General features: G+C 45.7%; 1 protein-coding gene across 1 annotated transcript in view; it reads right to left on the minus strand.

The window, feature by feature from the left end:
• The window catches only part of LOC118373458 (fibrillin-2), a 299,186-nt gene that overhangs the window by 220,050 nt on the left and 57,406 nt on the right, over window positions 1–21,730 (minus strand). Inside the window, exons 7-9 of the mRNA XM_052526019.1 lie at window positions 20,604–20,729; window positions 13,950–14,075; window positions 1,007–1,159 (exon numbers count right to left, since the gene is read on the minus strand). Coding sequence (XP_052381979.1) covers window positions 1,007–1,159; window positions 13,950–14,075; window positions 20,604–20,729 — 405 coding nt within the window. The remainder of the gene's footprint in view (window positions 1–1,006; window positions 1,160–13,949; window positions 14,076–20,603; window positions 20,730–21,730) is intronic.

Genomic DNA, 21,730 nt, shown 5'->3' on the forward strand with positions numbered 1-21,730 from the left:
CAGGACGGCCACTCCTAGGGAGAGTAGCAACAGTGTTGAACTTTCTCCATTTATAGAAAATTTGTCTTACCATTCTGATGAACAGCAAGGCTTTTAGAGATACTTTTGTAACCCTTTCCAGCTTTATGCAAGTCAACAGTCTTCTGAGATCTCTTTTGTTTGAGGCATGGTTCACATCGGGCAATGCTTCTTGTGAATAGCAAACTCAAATTTTGTGAGTGTTTTTTTATAGGGCAAGGCAGCTCTAACCAACATCTCCATTCTCCTCTCATTGATTGGACTCCAGGTTAGCTGACTCCTAACTCCAATTAGCTTTTGGAGAAGTCATTAGCCTAGGGGTTCACATACCTTTTCCAACCTTACACAGTGAATGTTTAAATGATGTATTCAATATAGACCTGAAAAATACAATAATTTGTGTGTTATTAGTTTAAGCAGACTGTGTTTGTCTGTTGTTGTGACTTAGATGAAGATCAGATCTAATTTAATGACCAATTTATGCAGAAATACAGATAATTCCAAAGGGTTCATTTCCTTTTCTTACCACTGTAAGTGTATATATGTGTCACTTTGTGACATCAGCTGATGTAAGAAGGGCTTTATGAATACATTTGATTGATTGAAATGTCTAAAGGTTTTGACGTTGAAGTAGCTAATAATGATAGTCATTCGCACATGACACTGCATAGTGTATGGAGATAGGCAGCCCTGGTCCTAGAGAGCCAAATGATCTCAGGTGTTAGACTGAGCCCAGCACTAAGACACATATTAGCATCAAGCAGGGTCTTAATTTCATCAATTAGCTAAGTCAAGGCCATAATTGATTGACTCAAGTGTTTTGGAACCAAAGCATGTAACCTCAAGATATGATAGTCTATTGAGTAGAATAGGAGATTATCACTACTAATAAATTAAATATCTTCATTGTAAATGTTTCATCACACTAAGAACCAAGCTTGCCAACCCAACATTGGCATAGGGGGAATATTATAGATTGGTGACTCACCTGATCGTCGGGCGGGGCATATTTCAGGCAGTGCCCCTCGTGCCCAGCAGCGTCCACTGTCACAGCAGCATGTGGCCTTGCTGAAGAGGCCGGGCAGCTCCTGGGCACAGCGGCCGTTCAGCAGACCCCCGAAACACGAGCCTGCCTGCTGGTCTGAGAGAGACGGAACAAGACATGGCATCACACAGTTAACACATACTGTACACCTTGTCATAGGTGACTAGGACACATTGTCCCAGGGTGAGAGGCAGACGAACAGGCAGAACGACAGCCAGACAGACAGACAGACAGACAGACAGACAGACAGACAGACAGGCAGCCAGCGAGACAGGCAGAACGACAGGGCGACAGCCAGACAGGCAGACAGACAGGCAGACAGCGAGACAGGCAGACAGTGAGACAGGCAGACAGCCAGACAGGCAGCCAGACAGGCAGACAGCGAGACAGGCAGACAGCGAGACAGGCAGAACGACGGGGTGACAGCCAGACAGGCACAACGACAGCCAGACAGGCAGACAGACAGGCAGGCAGACTAACAGGCAGAACGACAGCCAGACAGGCAAACAGACAGGCAGGCGGCGAGACAGGCAGAACGACAGGGCGACAGCCAGACGGGCAAACAGACAGGCAGGCAGCGAGACAGTCAGAACGACAGGGCGACAGCCAGACGGGCAAACAGACAGGCAGGCAGCGAGACAGGCAGACAGCGAGGCAGGCAGACAGTACATGCCTAATAATTCACCCAATGTTTCGAAATGTGCTAATTCATCCTTCTCATATCTTTCCCATTTGAATTCCGTAACACTGTTGCTAATTTCACTCAGCTAATAGCTGCTTCCTTTCACCCTGCGACCTATGGCAACCTTTTTGTCGTAAATACGGGGAAGCACTTTGACATCATTTTCACATGACTCCTTGATGTGGACGACATGTGAAATATTACAGACATCTATCAGGTGCATTTTAGATGAAGTCAAAACACACTGTCATCCCTGAAAATGAAGCGTTTGGTGTTTTTTTGCTACTTCGGTTCCTGGATACACAGTGTCCTTTCTCCTAAGCAGCCAGCCCATGACAAACACTGGTATGTGTGTTGTACTGCTGTAATTAAGGCAATAACAACACTGGTGGTACATAGTTACTAAATACTTTTTAATGACATAGAAATGCAGTGGAACAGATGTTGATATTTTGTTATTGCACAAGCGGAATACAGTGGAACAGTGTTGTGTTTTTGGGGGAGTTTTTTTTATTTTTTTACCTTTAACGAGGCAAGTCAGTTAAGAACAAATTCTTATTTATAATGAAGGCCTATGAACAGTGGGTTAACTGCCTTGTTCAGGGAGCAGAATACAGTGGAACAGTGTTGTGTTCCAGACCATCTAAAGCGAGACAGATTGAAGACCAAGTCCGGAGCAAATCGAGTCCGAGTCAAGATCGAGACTGGGAGGGGCGAGTCCGAGTCAAGACCGAGACCAGAGGGGCGGGGGGGTCAAGACTGAGTCAAGGCCGAGACCGGAAGGGCGAGACCGGAAGGGCGAGACCGAGTCAAGCCTGAGACCGGGGGGGGGGGGTGAGACCGAGTCAAGACTGTTACTGGTAGGGGCAAGACCGAGTCAAGACCGAGAACGGGGGGGCGAGATCGAGTCACGACCGAGACCAGGGGGGCGAGACCGAGTCAAGACCGAGACTGGGAGGGACGGGGGGACGGGGTCGAGAGTGAGTCAAAACCGAGATCGTGGGGGGGGCAAGATCGAGTAAAGACCGAGACAAGACTGAGAATACAGGGGCGGGGTCGAGAGCGAGTCAAGACCGAGACTGAAGGGGCGAGACCAAGTCAAGACCAAGACCGGAGGGGTGGGGGGCGAGACCGAGTCAAGACCAAGAACGGAGGGGAGAGACCGAGTCAAGACCAAGACAAGACCGAAACTGGGAGGGGGACAAAGGTCCGAGACCGAGTCAAGACCAAGACCAGAAAACTGCGAATCCAATCCAATTCATGATTGTAATTTTGTCAAATCACCACCTAATAAGAGTTCAAAACGTCCAGTATTTTTGTGTTCATATCTCAGAACAACATACGGATTCTTTAGACATTCAGTGGAAAAAATGCATTCTGGGGGAAAATAGCACCACTACAAATTATTACTAACCCAAACACAGTGGGGAACAATGGGCCTTCCACGCCTTCAAAGAAGGGCTAGGGATTTATAAAATAATAATTATAATAATATAATAGTAATGCTATAATTATAATATTATTTTCAATGATGTTCTGATTTTAATCTTTTCAGTTTTTGTTGGAAAGTAAAGGGTTAACACTGCTGGTCACTGGGGAGATTCATCTAGCTAGCTAAGTCAGACATTGGCTAGGCCATCTGAAGCTAGATAAAGGCGACTGCCATTCAACTGTATTCGGGCAACATTTTGGAGTGACAGTGGAATCAGCCAATCACATTTTGACTTAATAGGTGGGACCGTTTTTACAAAAACGTATGGAAACTTCTGTCTTCTTGAAGACCAACATGTCACTGTGCAATAGCGAGCAGTAGTTTTCCTTACGGTATAGCTAGCGAGCTTTTGTTTTGTGCTAGTTTGCAGCGGCTGCAGCAGGTAATCCGACACTGAGTCAAGACCAAGTACGAATGTATCCGACTCTGAGACAAGACCCGAGACACTCAATATATGGTCTCGAGACTGGACTTGAGTACTACAACACTGCAGTGGAATTCACACACGTACACACACACACATTGATCTTATAGTCAGTTAACACACAAAACACACATACATAGGCACACATTATTACAACCCCCACACACACACACACACACACACACACACACACACACACACACACACACACACACACACACACACACACACACACACACACACACACACACACACACACACACACACACACACACACACGAGGTACTGTGGACACACACACACAGTACTTCAGCTGGGTGTCGCCAGAAATCCCCTTTTTAAACACAAAACATTTATGGCTGCATATTTCGCCAGTATGGCGTGAGAGGTGGCTGAGCATCCTACGGTAGCCTGGCTCTACTGTATATAGGTCAGCAGGGAACTTCTGAAGAACGAGAGTGTGAGTCCCAAATGTCACCCTATTCTCTATTATATAGTGCACTACTTTTGACCAAAGGCCCATACGGTGCAGCCCTAGTCTTGTCTGACATCCGTGGCTCGAAGGCCTGTATGCACATGTGGGCCTCAATAAAGAGCATGTTTTTTTGTTTGTTCTAGATACAGTAGAGACCCTGTGATTAAAGTACACGTTCCGGAATGTAACATGCAGAGTTACATTGTATCACCACAATTGAAATGCTGAAATGCACATATGTTGTAATTATATCTGCATCCACAACATGTCAGTCACGGGGGTGGGGGTGGGGGGGGGTTACTGATTACTAATGTATTTCACAATGCTCCAACAAAAACATAACCCTAATAAATACAGAATGCCAATTGGCTCCTTTCAGTGTTCTAGTGGTCAATAAGGATGGATTCTATCGGAGACCCTAAACCTGTACTCACACGCACAGCAGTGTTCTAGAATATTGGACCGTTGGCTTCCATATTTTCCGAATTAATCAGCGCGGCTCAAGCAATTTCTCCAACTGTCAACACGTTCAGATGAATAGAGGAGGTATACATGGAGCCGCATTGGTTGGGAATTGTGGGAAAGTGTGTGTTCGGGCTGTACGTTGGTTTTAGAGCTGCGTAGATGTCACAAAGGGATGCAGACTGTCGCGTCTCTGCGTCTCTGCACTCTGAATTACGCTTAAGAACACTCTCTAAGGAGCCCCACCCGTCCCCTATGTACAGGTCTAGCATTAGCTTCCCCTCCCCCAATCCGAACCTTAAGCATTAATAGGGGAAATGCAAAACTGACCCAACATCAGCCTCTAGGGGCAACTTGCCCCTATTTTATTTATTCCACCTTTATTTAACCAGGTAGGCTAGTAGAGAACACCTTTATTTAACCAGGTAGGCTAGTTGAGAACACCTTTATTTAACCAGGTAGGCTAGTTGAGAACACCTTTATTTAACCAGGTAGGCTAGTTGAGAACACTTTTATTTAACCAGGTAGGCTAGTTGAGAACACCATTATTTAACCAGGTAGGCTAGTTGAGAACACCTTTATTTAACCAGATAGGCTAGTTGAGAACACCTTTATTTAACCAGGTAGGCTAGTTGAGAACACCTTTATTTAACCAGGTAGGCTAGTTGAGGACACCTTTATTTAACCAGGTAGGCTAGTTGAGGACAAGTTCTCATTTACAACTGTGACCTGGCCAAGATAAAGCAAAGCAGTGTGACACAAACAACACAGAGTTACACATGGAATACACAAACATACAGTCAATAATACAGTAGAAAAAAAGTCCATGTACAATGTGTGCAAATGAGGTGAGATAAGAGGTAAAGGCAATAAAGAGGCCATAGTGATGAAATAATTACAATATAGCAATTAAACACTGGAGTGATAGATGTGCAGAAGATGAATGTGCAAGTAGAGATACTGGGGTGCAAAGGCTTAAAATAAATAACAGTATGGGGTGAGGTAGTTGGATGGACTATTTACAGATGGGCTATGTACAGGTGCAGTGATCTGTGAGCTGCTCTGACAGCTGGTGCTTAAAGTTAGTGAGGGAGATATGAGTCTCCAGCTTCAGTGATTATTGCAGTTCGTTCCAGTCATTGGCAGCAGAGAACTGGAAGGAAAGACGGCCAAAGGAGGAATTGGCTTCGGGGGTGACCAGTGAAATATACCTGCTGGACCGAGTGCTATGGGTGGGTGTTGCTATGGTGACCATGGAGCTGAGATAAGGCGGGGATTTACCTAGCAAAGACTTATAGATGACCTGGAACCAGTGGGTTTGGCGACGAATATGAAGTGAGGGCCAGCCAACGAGAGCATACAGGTCGCAATGGTGGGTAGTATATGGGGCTTTGGTGACAAAACGGATGGCACTGTGATAGACTGGATCCAATTTGCTGAGTGGAGTTTTGGAGGCTATTTTGTAAATGACATCGCCGAAGTCCAGGATCGGCAGGATAGTCAGTTTTACGAGGGTATGTTTGGCAGCATTTGTGAAGGAGGCTTTGTTGCGAAATAGGAAGCCGATTCTAGATTTAATTTTGGATTGGAGATGCTTAATGTGAGTTTGGAAGGAGAATTTACAGTCTAACCAGACACTGAGGTATTTGTAGTTGTCCACATAAGTCAGAACTGTCCAGAGTAGTGATGCTGGATGAGCGGGCAGCTGTGGGCAGCGATTGGTTGAAGAGCATGCATTTAGTTTTACTTGCATTTAAGAGCAGTTGGAGGCCACTGAAGGAGAGTTGTATGGCATTGAAGCTCGTCTGGAGGTTAGTTAACACAGTGTCCAAAGAAAGGCCAGAAGTATACAGAATGGTGTCGTCTGCGTAGAGGTGGATCAGAGAATCACAGGCAGCAAGAGCGACATCATTGATGTATACATAGAAAAGAGTTGGCCTGAGAATTGAACCCTGTGGCATCCCCATAGAGACTGCCAGAGTTCCGGACAACAGGCCCTCCGATTTGACACACAGAACTCTGTCTGAGAAGTAGTTGGTGAACCAGGCGAGACAGTCATTTGAGAAACCAAGGCTGTTGAGTCTGCCGATAAGAATGTGGTGATTGACAGAGTCGAAAGCCTTGGCCAGGTCGATCCACAGTACTGTCTCTTATCGATGGCAGTTATGATATTGTATAGGACCTTGAACGTGGCTGAGGTGCACCCATGACCAGATCTGAAACCAGATTTCATAGCATAGAAGGTATGGTGTGATTCGAAATGGTCGGTGATCTGTTTGTTAACTTGGCTTTCGAAGATCTTAGAGAATCAGGGTAGGATAGATATAGGTCTATAGCAGTTTGGATATAGAGTGTGTCCCCCTTTGAGGAGGGGGATGACCGAGGCAGATTTCCATTCTTTGGGGATCTCAGACGATACGAAAGAAAGGTTAAACAGGTGAGTAATAGGGATTGCAACAATTTATACGGATAATTTTAGAAAGAGAGGGTCCAGATTGTCTAGCCCGGCTGATTTGTAGGGGTCCAGACTTTGCAGCTCTTTCAGAACATCAGCTATCTAGATTTGGGTGAAGGAGAAATGGGGAGGCTTGGGCAAGTTGCTGTGGGGGGTGCAGGGCTGTTGACCGGGGTAGAGGTGGAAAGCATGGCCAGCCGTAGAGAAATGCTTATTGAAATTCTCAATTATAGTGGATTTATCAGTGGTGACTGTGTTTCCTAGCCTCAGTGCATTTGGCAGCTGGGAGGAGGTGCTCTTATTCTCCATGGACTTAACAGTGTCCCAGAACTTGTTGGAGTTTGTGCTACAGGATGCAAATTTCTGTTTGAAAAAGCTAGCCTTTGCTTTCCTAACTGCCTGTGTTAACTAACCCCTATACCACCATAACCTTTGCCAACCCTCTTGGAGAGCTACTTTTGTTCCAGCCCAACACACCTGGCTGGGCCGTATTAATTAGGAATCAAAACTAAGAAAACCGCCGGAAACAGAGAGGGACTCCCTGAACTCAATGAGGAACACTTGTTTTGCTACAAACATTTTGCCACGTTGTGCTCTTGTAACCGTATAGATTCCGTCCCTCTCCTCGCACCTACCTGGGCTCGAACCAGGGACCCTCTGCACACATCGACAACTGACATCCACGAAGCATCGTTACCCATCACTTCACAAAATCCATGTCCCTTGAAGAGCAAGGGGAACCACAACTTCACGGTCTCAGAGCGAGTGACGTTACCAATTGAAACGCTGTTAGCGCAAACCACCGCTAACTAGCTAGCCATTTCACATCGGTAACACTCTAATGAATACTGCCCTGGTTCTATTAATCAGCTGCTGATCAGGACCTTGATTAGCTGTATCAGGGCTGGAGGGCTTTAACAAAAAACCTGCATTCCCTGTAGCTTCACTAATTGACAAAGTAGTTCACAAACCTTGTGTGCTATAGATCTACATCCAACACTAATGAAAAGACTAACCAAACCCAGGAGCTTACTACGTCTGATCTAATCTAATAGAGTCTGTTCAGTGTTCTTTTGTTGGACTTTCTGAGGGCTGAGGGAGAGAGGGAAAGAGCTAGTGGTTGAGGGAGGAAGAGAGTGGGACCAGTGCAATGTACTTTATCTCTGGAGCTGGTTATCTGCTAATGGCTGTCCTGGAGAGACAGAGGAGCCAGAGACAAGGCAACAGGCCAGACCAGCAAATGCCTTAAGCTCTGGAGACGAGGCATGCGTCCCAAATTGCCTATGGGCTTTGGACAAAAGTAGTACACTACCTAGGGAATAGGGCCTCATTTGGGACACGAACGAGGGGGCTTCCAGCTGTTAAACCACATTTCCTCTCTTACTCTTTGGACGGTCTTTCTTTCTGTACAAAAATGTTGACCTTGATAAAATACCTATTATCTAGAATCATCTCCACATACAGACGTCAAAGTTGAATGTCATTTTGCAGCATGAAACCAACCCCACTTGACACGTCATCCTTTACCTTGACCTCTCTTTCTCACTCCCTCATCTTTTCTCTTTCTCCCACCACTCTCTCCTCATCCCCCTGTCTCAAATAGCGGAATGTGAGGTGTGTGATGGGTGGTAACTTGTGGGTTAAGGTCCAGCTGCTGACACTGTTTGATCTCTAACCAACACACACACACACACGCACACACACACACACACACACACACACACACACACACACACACACACACACACACACACACACACACACACACACACACACACACACACACACACACACACACACACACACACACACACACACAACGTCCTCCTCCCCCCCATTCTTCACTTGTCAGAGCATGCTTCAGATGGAGGGGTAGCCTGGCCTGGTCTGGTTTTCTCCCCTGGATCATCCTGGTAACCCTAACAATAAAATATGGGGCGGCAGGGTATCCTAGTGGTTAGAGCGTTGGACTAGTAACCGGAAGGTTGCAAGTTCAAACCCCCGAGCTGACAAGGTACAAATCTGTCGTTCTGCCCCTGAACAGGCAGTTAACCCACTGTTCCTAGGCCGTTACTGAAAATAAGAATTTGTTGTTAACTGACTTGCCTAGTTAAATAAAGGTAAATAGCACTGGTAAGCCTAACCATAACCCTAGTAGCCATAACTCTGTAGTTTATAATTGGCCCAGACACACAACAGTACAGGAGAGAGAGAGAAAAACTAAGAAGAGAGAGAGTTCATATTTTATTGTTTATTTCACTTGCTTTGGCAAAACATATGTTTCCCATGCCAATAAAACCCCTTAAATTGAATTGAGAGACAGAGAGAGAGAGTGACACCGAGAGAGTGAGAGTGACGCAGAGAGAGACCAAGAGAGAGACAGAGAGAGAGAGCAAGAGAGAGAGAGAGAGTGAAAGAGTGACACAGAGAGAGTGAGAGTGAAATAGAGAGTGCGAGAGTGACACCGAGAGAGTGATAGTGACATAGACAATGTAAACATATGTTTCCCATGCCAATAAATCCCATAGAGTGTGCGAGAGTGACGCAGAGAGAGAGTGAGAGAGAGAGAGCGAGAGAGTGATACAGAGTGTGAGAGAGAGAGACACACACACACAAGGCTCCTGATGGGCCTTTCTAATTCACATGAAAGCCCAGAGCTGCTGATGGAGTAAGAGAGAGCGGGGTCTCGGGCTTCGGGTTCGATGACATGGGTTGTTAACAAGAAACCTGATGACAATGACTTGCACCTTTCTTTCCAAGCCAGCAGTGGAGAGACACTGCCGTTTAGCCTCCCCGTCTCCAGATTCCAAGTATCTCTGGTGAGGATTGGGGTTTATGACTTTCAGTCATAAAATAGGTGGTGATAGCCCCAAACTTTGATTTGGTATAGTCCTATACTACAAGGCCAAAGGTTTCATGTACAGTAAATACGGTATAGCTTCAAACCTCATGATGGGTGGACGAATACCAATGATTAAGTGCTTTTGATTTATTTTTTTAAAGTCTACCTTTACTTATCCAGGTAAATGTACTAAAAATCAAACCCCTTTTTCAAAATAATCTGGTCTTTATAACATAACATTTCTAAAAAGCAACTATATACAATTTACCGGAGTTACCATCTAAGTCACCAACCATGAGTAAATAAAATGACTAGCTTTGTGGTAGACCATTATGATGGAATGACTGGGGCTAAGTCACAATAGAGCTTTCTGGATGAATGGGCTCTAACACAAGGGGAACACCAAATCCAATATCCGCAAACAGGAAGAGTGGACAGAGAGAGAAACAGAGAGACAGAGAGACAGAGCAAAGATAGAGAGAGAGAGACAGAGTGAAGATAGAGACAGAAAAACAGAGAGACAGAGAGACAGAGAGACAGAGAGACAGAGAGACAGAGCGAAGACAGAGAGAGAGAAAGAGTTAGAGTGGACAGAGAGAGAGAGTTAGAGAGAGACAGAGAGAAAGAGTTAGAGAGGCAGAGAGAGACAGAGAGAAACATAGAGACAGAGAGACAGAGAGAGACAGAGTGAAGAAAGAGACAGAGACAGAGCGAAGAGAGAGACAGGGAGAGGCAGAGAAAGACAGAGAGAAACAGAGAGAGACAGAGAGACAAAGTGAAGAGAGAGAGATAGTTAAGAGAGAGACAGATAGAAAGAGTTAGAGAGGCAGAGAGAGAGAGAGACAGAGCGAAGAGAGACAGAGAGAGACAGAGAGAAACAGAGAGACAGAGACAGAGAGAAACAGTGAGACAGAGAGAAACAGAGAGACAGAGACAGAGTGAAGAAAGAGACAGAGCGAAGAGAGAGAGAGAGTGAGAGAGAGGAAGTTAGAGAGAGACAGAACACAGAGTACAGAGAGAGGAAGAGAGACAGAGCGAAGAGAGAGAGAGAGAGAGAGAGAGAGAGAGAGAGAGACAGAACACAGAGTACAGAGAAAGAGAGAGAGATAGAGAGAAACTGCCTGTAGTTACACACTGAGTAAATGAATCTGAGAGGAACTGGTGGTCAGCAGTCTCAGCACTGTGCAGATTTCACAGGGATAATACTGCACCTGAAACAACACACGCACGCGCATACACACAGATGGGAAAAAAACCCACAAATGCCCACACAGAAACACACACACACACACACACATGCCCAGTTGCGCACACACACACACACACACATACAGTGGGTAACATGAAAGTCAAGCTTAAGCCTAAGGCTATGGGTAAATGAAAATAAATCCAGTTTCTGGTAATGTGGACTAATACCCAAACAATACATCACCCAGATGCTAGCAGGATTACCAGATCCTAGTAGGACTACCAGATGCTAGTAGGACTACCAGATGCTAGCAGGACTACCAGATGCTAGTAGGACTACCAGATGCTATCAGGACTACCAGATGCTAGTAGGACTACCAGATGCTAGTAGGACTACCAGATGCTAGCAGGACTACCAGATGCTAGCAGGACTACCAGATGCTAGTAGGACTACCAGATGCTAGCAGGACTACCAGATGCTAGTAGGACTACCAGATGCTAGTAGGACTACCAGATGCTAGCAGGACTACCAGAGGCTAGCAGGACTACCAGATGCTAGCAGGACTACCAGATGCTAGTAGGACTACCAGATGCTAGCAGGACTACCAGATGCTAGTAGGACTACCAGATGCTATCAGGACTACCAGATGCTAGTAGGACTACCAGATGCTAGTAGGACTACCAGATGCTAGCAGGACTACCAGATGCTAGCAGGACTACCAGATGCTAGTAGGACTACCAGATGCTAGCAGGACTACCAGATGCTAGTAGGACTACCAGATGCTAGTAGGACTACCAGATGCTAGCAGGACTACCAGAGGCTAGCAGGACTACCAGATGCTAGCAGGACTACCAGATGCTAGTAGGACTACCAGATGCTAGCAGGACTACCAGATGCTAGTAGGACTACCAGATGCTAGTAGGACTACCAGATGCTAGTAGGACTACCAGATGCTAGTAGGACTACCAGATGCTAGCAGGACTACCAGATGCTAGTAGGACTACCAGATGCTAGCAGGACTACCAGATGCTAGTAGGACTACCAGATGCTAGTAGGACTACCAGATGCTAGCAGGACTACCAGAGGCTAGCAGGACTACCAGATGCTAGCAGGACTACCAGATGCTAGTAGGACTACCAGATGCTAGCAGGACTACCAGATGCTAGTAGGACTACCAGATGCTAGTAGGACTACCAGATGCTAGTAGGACTACCAGATGCTAGTAGGACTACCAGATGCTAGCAGGACTACCAGATGCTAGTAGGACTACCAGATGCTAGCAGGACTACCAGATGCTAGTAGGACTACCAGATGCTAGTAGGACTACCAGATGCTAGTAGGACTACCAGATGCTAGCAGGACTACCAGATGCTAGTAGGACTACCAGATGCTAGCAGGACTACCAGATGCTAGTAGGACTACCAGATGCTAGTAGGACTACAAGATGCTAGTAGGACTACCAGATGCTAGCAGGACTACCAGATGCTAGTAGGACTACCAGATGCTAGCAGGACTACCAGATGCTAGCAGGACTACCAGATGCTAGCAGGACTACCAGATGCTAGTAGGACTACCAGATGCTAGTAGGACTACCAGATGCTAGCAGGACTACCAGATGCTAGTAGGACTACCAGATGCTAGTAGGACTACCAGATGCTAGCAGGACTACCAGATGCTAGCAGGACTACCAGATGCTAGTAGGACTACCAGATGCTAGTAGGACTACCAGATGCTAAGAGGACTACCAGATGCTAGTAGGACTACCAGATGCTAGGACTACCAGATGCTAGCAGGACTACCAGATGCTAGTAGGACTACCAGATGCTAGCAGGACTACCAGATGCTAGCAGGACTACCAGATGCTAGCAGGACTACCAGATGCTAGTAGGACTACCAGATGCTAGTAGGACTACCAGATGCTAGCAGGACTACCCAGAGGACTACCAGCAGGACTACCAGATGCTAGCAGACTACCAGATGCTAGCAGGACTACCAGATGCTAGTAGGACTACCAGATGCTAGTAGGACTACCAGATGCTAGTAGGACTACCAGATGCTAGCAGGACTACCAGATGCTAGCAGGACTACCAGATGCTAGTAGGACTACCAGATGCTAGTAGGACTACCAGATGCTAGCAGGACTACCAGATGCTAGTAGGACTACCAGATGCTAGCAGGACTACCAGATGCTAGTAGGACTACCAGATGCTAGCAGGACTACCAGATGCTAGTAGGACTACCAGAAGCTAGCAGGACTACCAGATGCTAGTAGGACTACCAGATGCTAGCAGGACTACCAGATGCTAGTAGGACTACCAGAAGCTAGCAGGACTACCAGATGCTAGTAGGACTACCAGATGCTAGTAGGACTACCAGATGCTAGCAGGACTACCAGATGCTAGTAGGACTACCAGATGCTAGCAGGACTACCAGATGCTAGTAGGACTACCAGATGCTAGCAGGACTACCAGATGCTAGTAGGACTACCAGAAGCTAGCAGGACTACCAGATGCTAGTAGGACTACCAGATGCTAGCAGGACTACCAGATGCTAGTAGGACTACCAGAAGCTAGCAGGACTACCAGATGCTAGTAGGACTACCAGAAGCTAGCAGGACTACCAGATGCTAGCAGGACTACCAGAAGCTAGCAGGACTACCAGATGCTAGTAGGACTACCAGATGCTAGCAGGACTACCAGATGCTAGTAGGACTACCAGAAGCTAGCAGGACTACCAGATGCTAGCAGGACTACCAGAAGCTAGCAGGACTACCAGATTTACATTGGATGAGTATTAAAACCACTACTAGAGAAGAGATACGCGTAGATCCACAAAACGTTCTGGTTTCTACTAGAATCTACTTACCAACGCAGCGAGTTTTGTCAGGAGATGGGATGTAGCCAGAGGGACAAACACAAGAGTAACTTCCCACCGAGTTGAAACACTGTCCTCCGTCACAAATGCGGGAAATGGTGACACACTCATCCACATCTGACAGGAAAGAGATACATGTTATAACCCGGTGTCTCATTGGTGTCAGACAGCAAGGAAAATCTTTGACTAATGTATCACCTATGACTAAATGTCATTTTTGTTGAAATTGGTATTTTCTACATTCTCAACGTGTATGTGAATAAAATACTGTAAGCTATAATTCCCAATCTCCACAATACACAAAACAACACAAAATGAAAGAGCACATTTTTCACAAATTTATTGCACAAATAGGGACAAATTTAAATGTTCTGTATATACTGCTGCCTCCACAATTGCCCCTTGTGGGATAAATAAGGTATTTTGAATTTAAATTGAATTCAACTTTGCAGTCTGCCTACAGTAAGGGGCTACAGTAAGGCTACGCCTCAAATAGCACCCTGTTCTCTATATAGTGCACTACATACGTACTAGGTTGTCATTTGGGACTCAACCCTAAGCCAGTACTGTGCTCAATGGCCTCTCACTGTTAATCCCAGTGTATAACTTTACAAAGAGTGACTTGCACTTGAAGAATCCAAAGCATGTTGGAGAGGCAGTAAAAAAAAAAAGAGAGGGAAAAGCGTGAGAGGAGGTTCGTATTTACCTTTGTCACTGAAACAGTGGGCTCAGTGTTGGGACTGTTACCTCACTAAACTACAGTCTGCAGCACTAACATACTGGACCACGTCTCAAAAAGAAAAACGACTTGGAGAGAGGAAGACGCCATTTTGAGACTTCAAGGGAAGGAACGTCTCAATGTTAAGGTATTTTTTTTGTCCTGTTTCAAAATGGATGTCTTTTGCCAAGAATTGATTTCCAAAGGTAATCAATACCATTACTTGCTGAACCTCATACAGTAAAATAGAACACTCAGTTCTATCAATCTATGACGTTCTAAACCATTTAGGGTCACTTGATCAGTACTAATCCCAATATACAAGTATTTTATCACCAAAGGCAAACAAAGAGCTGAATTTGACCAAAGTTTTTTTTTAAAATTTGATTTGATTTAACTAGGCAAGTCAGTTAAGAATAAATTCTTATTTTCAATCACGGCCTGGGAACAGTGGGTTAACTGCCTTGTTCAGGGACAGAAGGACAGATATTTACCTTGTTAGCTCGGGGGATTCGATCATGCAACCTTTCGGTTACTAGTTCAACGCTCTAATCACTAGGCTACCCTGCCGCCTCTACACTCTAACCACTAGGCTACCCTGCCACCTCTACACTCTAACCACTAGGCTACCCTGCCACCTCTACACTCTAACCACTAGGCTACCCTGCCACCTCTACACTCTAACCACTAGGCTACCCTGCCACCTCTACACTCTAACCACTAGGCTACCCTGCCGCCTCTACACTCTAACCACTAGGCTACCCTGCCACCTCTACACTCTAACCACTAGGCTACCCTGCCACCTCTACACTCTAACCACTAGGCTACCCTGCCACCTCTACACTCTAACCACTAGGGATAACCCTGATACCCCCCTCTACACTCTAACCACTAGGCTACCCTGCCACCTCTACACTCTAACCACTAGGCTACCCTGCCACCTCTACACTCTAACCACTAGGCTACCCTGCCACCTCTACACTCTAACCACTAGGCTACCCTGCCGCCTCTACACTCTAACCACTAGGCTACCCTGCCACCTCTACACTCTAACCACTAGGCTACCCTGCCGCCTCTACACTCTAATCACTAGGCTACCCTGCCACCTCTACACTCTAACCACTAGGCTACCCTGCCACCTCTACACTCTAACCACTAGGCTACCCTGCCGCCTCTACACTCTAACCACTAGGCTACCCTGCCACCTCTACACTCTAACCACTAGGCTACCCTGCCGCCTCTACACTCTAACCACTAGGCTACCCTGCCACCTCTACACTCTAACCACTAGGCTACCCTGCCGCCTCTACACTCTAATCACTAGGCTACCCTGCCACCTCTACACTCTAACCACTAGGCTACCCTGCCACCTCTACATTCTAACCACTAGGCTACCCTGACGCCTCTACACTCTAACCACTAGGCTACCCTGCCACCTCTACACTCTAACCATTAGGCTACCCTGCCACCTCTACACTCTAATCACTAGGCTACCCTGCCGCCTCTACACTCTAACCAGTAGACTCCACACTGAAAGAAAGAGACCTCAAGGATACTTCTTTGATTCTAACTGTGTTGACTTTTTAAATGTTAGACACAACAAGTTGCTATTTGAAATATAAACACGTGGACAATACGATCATTGTTTACGAGGATGTAATTAGGGGTGAATGAGCGGTTTTGTAAATAAGTACCTTGCACCTAGAGGGTGAAACAGACGTATGTTATAGACTAACTGAGATATTTACGTAAATGATAGACGAACTGAGAAGATTAAAGAGACGGTAGGAGGATAGCAATTAGCCACAAGGCTAACACAACAACGGGAATTAGTGAGGGTCGAGCCAGGCCTAAAGCCCAAGGAATTTACAAGACTGTAATTACGAAGTTCTAAACAGCTTGTTAAGTGTCTTGGACTCTGAAATGGTTTCAGAGGAAAGCCTTGTCATGAGTAGGCATTAGGCTAAGGCCAAAAGGCAGATGGCCTAACATACGGCTTGCATAGAGGAACATTGGGAGTTTGAGTGACGTGTGGGACACTAATGCTCAGTGTTTAAAGTGTGGTATTTCAGTTTTAAACCTAAAGCATGCCGTTTATCCTTACCGACAACCCTGTTCCTGGAGAGCTACCGTCCTGTAGGTCAACTCCAACCCTGTTCCTGGAGAGCTACTGTCCTGTAGGTCAACTCCAACCCTGTTCCTGGAGAGCTACTGTCCTGTAGGTCAACTCCAACCCTGTTCCTGGAGAGCTACCATCCTGTAGGTCAACTCCAACCCTGTTCCTGGAGAGCTACTGTCCTGTAGGTCAACTCCAACCCTGTTCCTGGAGATCTACTGTACTGTAGGTCAACTCCAACCCTGTTCCTGGAGAGCTACCGTCCTGTAGGTCAACTCCAACCCTGTTCCTGGAGAGCTACAGTCCTGTAGGTCAACTCCAACCCTGTTCCTGGAGAGCTACCATCCTGTAGGTCAACTCCAGCCCTGTTCCTGGAGAGCTACTGTCCTGTAGGTCAACTCCAGCCCTGTTCCTGGAGAGCTACTGTCCTGTAGGTCAACTCTAGCCCTGTTCCTGGAGAGCTACCATCCTGTAGGTTAACTCCAACCCTGTTCCTGGAGAGCTACCGTCCTGTAGGTCAACTCCAACCCTGTTCCTGGAGAGCTACTGTCCTGTAGGTCAACTCCAACCCTGTTCCTGAAGAGCTACTGTCCTCTAGGTTAACCTTAACCCTGTTCCTGGAGAGCTACCATCCTGTAGGTTTTCACTCCAACCCTGTTCCTAGAGAGCTACCCTCCTGTAGGTTTTCACTCCAACCCTGTTCCTGGAGAGCTACTGTCCTGTAGGTCAACTCCAGCCCTGTTCCTGGAGAGCTACTGTCCTGTAGGTCAACTCTAGCCCTGTTCCTGGAGAGCTACCGTCCTGTAGGTTAACTCCAACCCTGTTCCTGGAGAGCTACCGTCCTGTAGGTCAACTCCAACCCTGTTCCTGGAGAGCTACTGTCCTGTAGGTCAACTCCAACCCTGTTCCTGAAGAGCTACTGTCCTCTAGGTTAACCTTAACCCTGTTCCTGGAGAGCTACCATCCTGTAGGTTTTCACTCCAACCCTGTTCCTAGAGAGCTACCCTCCTGTAGGTTTTCACTCCAACCCTGTTCCTGGAGAGCTACCCTCCTGTAGGTTTTCACTCCAACCCTGTTCCTGGAGAGCTACCATCCTGTAGGTTTTCATTCCAACCCTGTTCCTGGAGAGCTACCCTCCTGTAGGTTTTCACTCCAACCCTGTTCCTGGAGAGCTACCATCCTGTCGGTTTTAACTCTAACCCTAATCTAGAACACCTGATTCTAATAATTCGCTGGTTGACAAACTGAACCAGGTTCGTTACAACTGGGGTTGGAGTTAAAACCTACAAGAGGGTAACTCTCCAGGAACAGGGTTGGAGAGCCCTGCCTTAAACTCTCAATGTTATAACTCACCCTAACCCTAGAGGTTCTTGAGGTCTACACAGTCATAATCTTTACGAGCTAAAGAAATAATTGTAACGATGCATGTCCATAAATCACAGTTCTGCCGTTTGCTTCGGTTTAGACAAACGTTACATATAGACCAGATTTGATGAGATCATGTTGCTAACACCCACTTCTCACCCACTTCTCACTCCATCATCTTACTGTTTCATTCCATGTGCCCAGTGTGTTCACAAAGATTTCACACCCCTTGACTGTTTTCCACATTTTGTTGTATTACAGGCTGAATTTAAAATGGATTACATTTAGATTTTTGTTCACTGCCCTACACAAAATACCCCATAATGTCAAAGTAGAATTATGTTTTTTTTAATTTGTTTTTAAATGTATTACAAATGAAAAGCTGAAATGTCTAGTTAATAAGTATTCAACCCCTTTGTTATGGCAGAAGTAAAAATGTGCTTAACAAGTTACTTAGTAGGTTGTATGGACTCACTCTGTGTGCAATAGAGTTTTACATAACAATTATCTGTAAGGTCACTCAGTCGAGCAGTGAATTTTAAACACAGATTTAACCACAAAAGAACAGGGAGGTTTTCCAATGCCCCGCAAAGAAGGGCACCTATTGGTAGACGGGTAAAAAAGTCTGACATTGAATATCCGTTTGAGCATGGTGAAGTTATTCATTACACTTTGGATGGTGTAGTCAATACATCCAGTCACTACAAAGATAGTGTTGCCGGAGAACAAGGAAACCTCTCAGGGATTTCACCATGAGGCCATTGGTGCATTGCTAGTTCAAATCAATATAAAAGCAGACATTGAATGTTCCTTTTGAGTATGGTGTATGGTGAGTATTAATTACTTTTTGAGTATTAATTACACTTTGGATGGTGTATTAATACACCCAGTCACTACAAAGATACAGGTGTCCTTCCTAACTCAGTTGCTGGAGAGGAAGGAAACTTCCCCATGAGGCCAATGGGGACTTTAAAACAGTTACAGAGGTTAATGGCTGTGATAGGAGAGAACGGAGGATGGATCAACAACTTTGTAGTTATTCCACAATACTAAGCTGTTTGCAACAAGGCACTGAAGTAATAGAGCAAAACATTTGGCAAAGCAATTAAGGTTTTGTACTGAGTACTTAGTGTTATATTTGGGGCAAATCCAATCAACACATAATTGAGTACCTCTCTCCATATTTTCAAGCATAGTGTTATCACGTTATGGGTATGCTTGTAATCGTTAAGAACTTGGGCGTTTTTTAGGATAAAAAATAAACAGAATGGAGCTAAGCACAGGAACAAATACTAGAGGAAAATCTGCTTTCCACTAGACACTGGGAGATTAATTCAGCAGGACAATAACCTAAAGAACCGAGGCCAAATCTACACTGGAGTTGATTACCATGAAGACAGTGAATGTTCCTGAGTGCCCGAGTTATAGTTTTGACTCAAATCTACTCGAAAATCTATGGCAAGACCTGAAAATGGTTGTCGAGTAATGATCAACAACCAATTTGACAGAGCTTGAAGAATTTGGAAAATGGGCAAATGTTGCACAATCCAGGTGTGGAAAGCTCTTAGAGACTCACAGCTCTTAGAGATTTACCCAGAAAGACACACAGCTCTTAGAGATTTACCCAGAAAGACTCACAGCTCTTAGAGATTTACCCAGAAAGACTCACAGCTCTTAGAGACATACCCAGAAAGACTCACAGCTCTTAGAGACATACCCAGAAAGACTCACAGCTCTTAGAGACATACCCAGAAAGACTCACAGCTCTTAGAGACATACCCAGAAAGACTCACAGCTGTAATCACTGCCAAAAGCGATTCTAACATGTGTTTGAGTCAGGGGGTTGAATACTTATCTAACCAAGACATATTAGTGTTTTATTTATCATATATTTTGTTCAAATGTTAGAATGTTTCTTCCACTTTGACACTACAGATTATTTTGTGCAGATCATTGACAAAACAAAAGGACAATTCAATCCATTTTAATCCCACTTTGTAACACAACAAAATGTGTAAAAAGTCAAGGGGTGTGAATACTTTCTGAAGGTTCAAGTAGTGGACTTCTGTATATTCCTTAGGATGTTAAAGAAATACTCATTACAATACCCAATAAAACTATACAGGGTAGCCTAGTGGTTAGAGCGTTGGACTAGTCACCGGAAGGTTGCAAGTTCAAATCCCTGAGCTGACAAGGTACAAATATGTCATTCTGCCCCTGAACAGGCAGTTAACCCACTGTTCCTAGGCCAACATTGAAAATAAGAATTTGTTCTTAACTGAGTTACTTTGTTAAATAAAGATAAAAAAATAAATAATTTAATCTTACTTCAATATCCATTATTGTGTATCTTGAGCGGTTTAACGGTAAATGAGATAAAAAGGGAAATGAGAGAAAAAAGTATCATTAAGCCCAAATGTCCGCCACCATTTCCTGCGTTACTCACCCTCGCACTTCTGGGAGCCCTCTTTCTGCCTGTGGCCAGCTGGACACTTGCACTCGTACGAACCCACGGTGTTGATGCAATTTCCTCCCTGGCAGAGTCCCGGGATGGCCTGGCACTCGTCAACATCTGGGACAATGAGAGTGAAGCACATAAACAACCACAACTGCGTTCAGGTCAACGCTGCACACCGTAAAATGTAATTGGTCTCCATAATTAGAAGCCTTATTGAATCCTAATTCTCACGAGTTTCATTCCAAACGCTAATATTCCCAGCATTGAATTGCCCCCCTCCCCCTCAGGACAGCCTCAACTCATCGGGGCCAGAATTCCACAGGGATGCTGGCCAATGTTGACAATGATTCCCAGTAGCGTCAAGTTGGCGGTAGGTCCTTCGGGTGGTAAACCATTCTTTTTTATGTTGTACTTTTTACCCATTTTTCTCCCCAATTGGTAGTTACAGTCTTGTCCCATCGCTGCAACTCCCCTACGGACTCAACAGCCATGTATCCTCTGAAACACAACTCTGCTCGCTTAACCCAGAAGCACCATTGTGTCAGAGGAAACACCATCCAACTGTTGACCGAAGTCAGCTTGCAGGCACCCGGCACGCCACAACGAGTGGGATGGAACAAGGAAATCCCGGCCAGACCAACTACCCCCTAACCCGGACGACGCTGGGCCAAATGTGCGCCGCTTTATGGGTCTCCCGGTCACGGCCGGCTGTGACACAGCCTGGGATCGAACCCGGGGCTGTAGTGACAACTCAAGCACTGTGACGCAGTGCCTTAGACTGCTGCACCACTAAAGAGGCCTGGTGGTGGATCAATCTTGATACACACGGGAAACTGTTGAGCGGCATTGACACAAACCGCCTGGTACGTTGACACAAACCGCCTGGTACGTTGACACAAACCGCCTGGTACGTTGACACAAACCGCCTGGTACGTTGACACAAACCGCCTGGTACGTTGACACAAACCGCCTGGTATGTTGAAACAAACTGCCTGGTATGTTGAAACAAACCGACTGGTACCTACTAGAGCAGGTGTTCAAAATGTTTTGTAAACTCAGTGTGTATCCAAATGCTTTGTGGTGTCTGTAGTAGCAACCTGTCTCTAGTGGTATCT

The sequence above is a fragment of the Oncorhynchus keta genome, chromosome 9, assembly GCF_023373465.1.
Source record: "Oncorhynchus keta strain PuntledgeMale-10-30-2019 chromosome 9, Oket_V2, whole genome shotgun sequence".
NCBI classification, from domain to species: domain Eukaryota; kingdom Metazoa; phylum Chordata; class Actinopteri; order Salmoniformes; family Salmonidae; genus Oncorhynchus; species Oncorhynchus keta.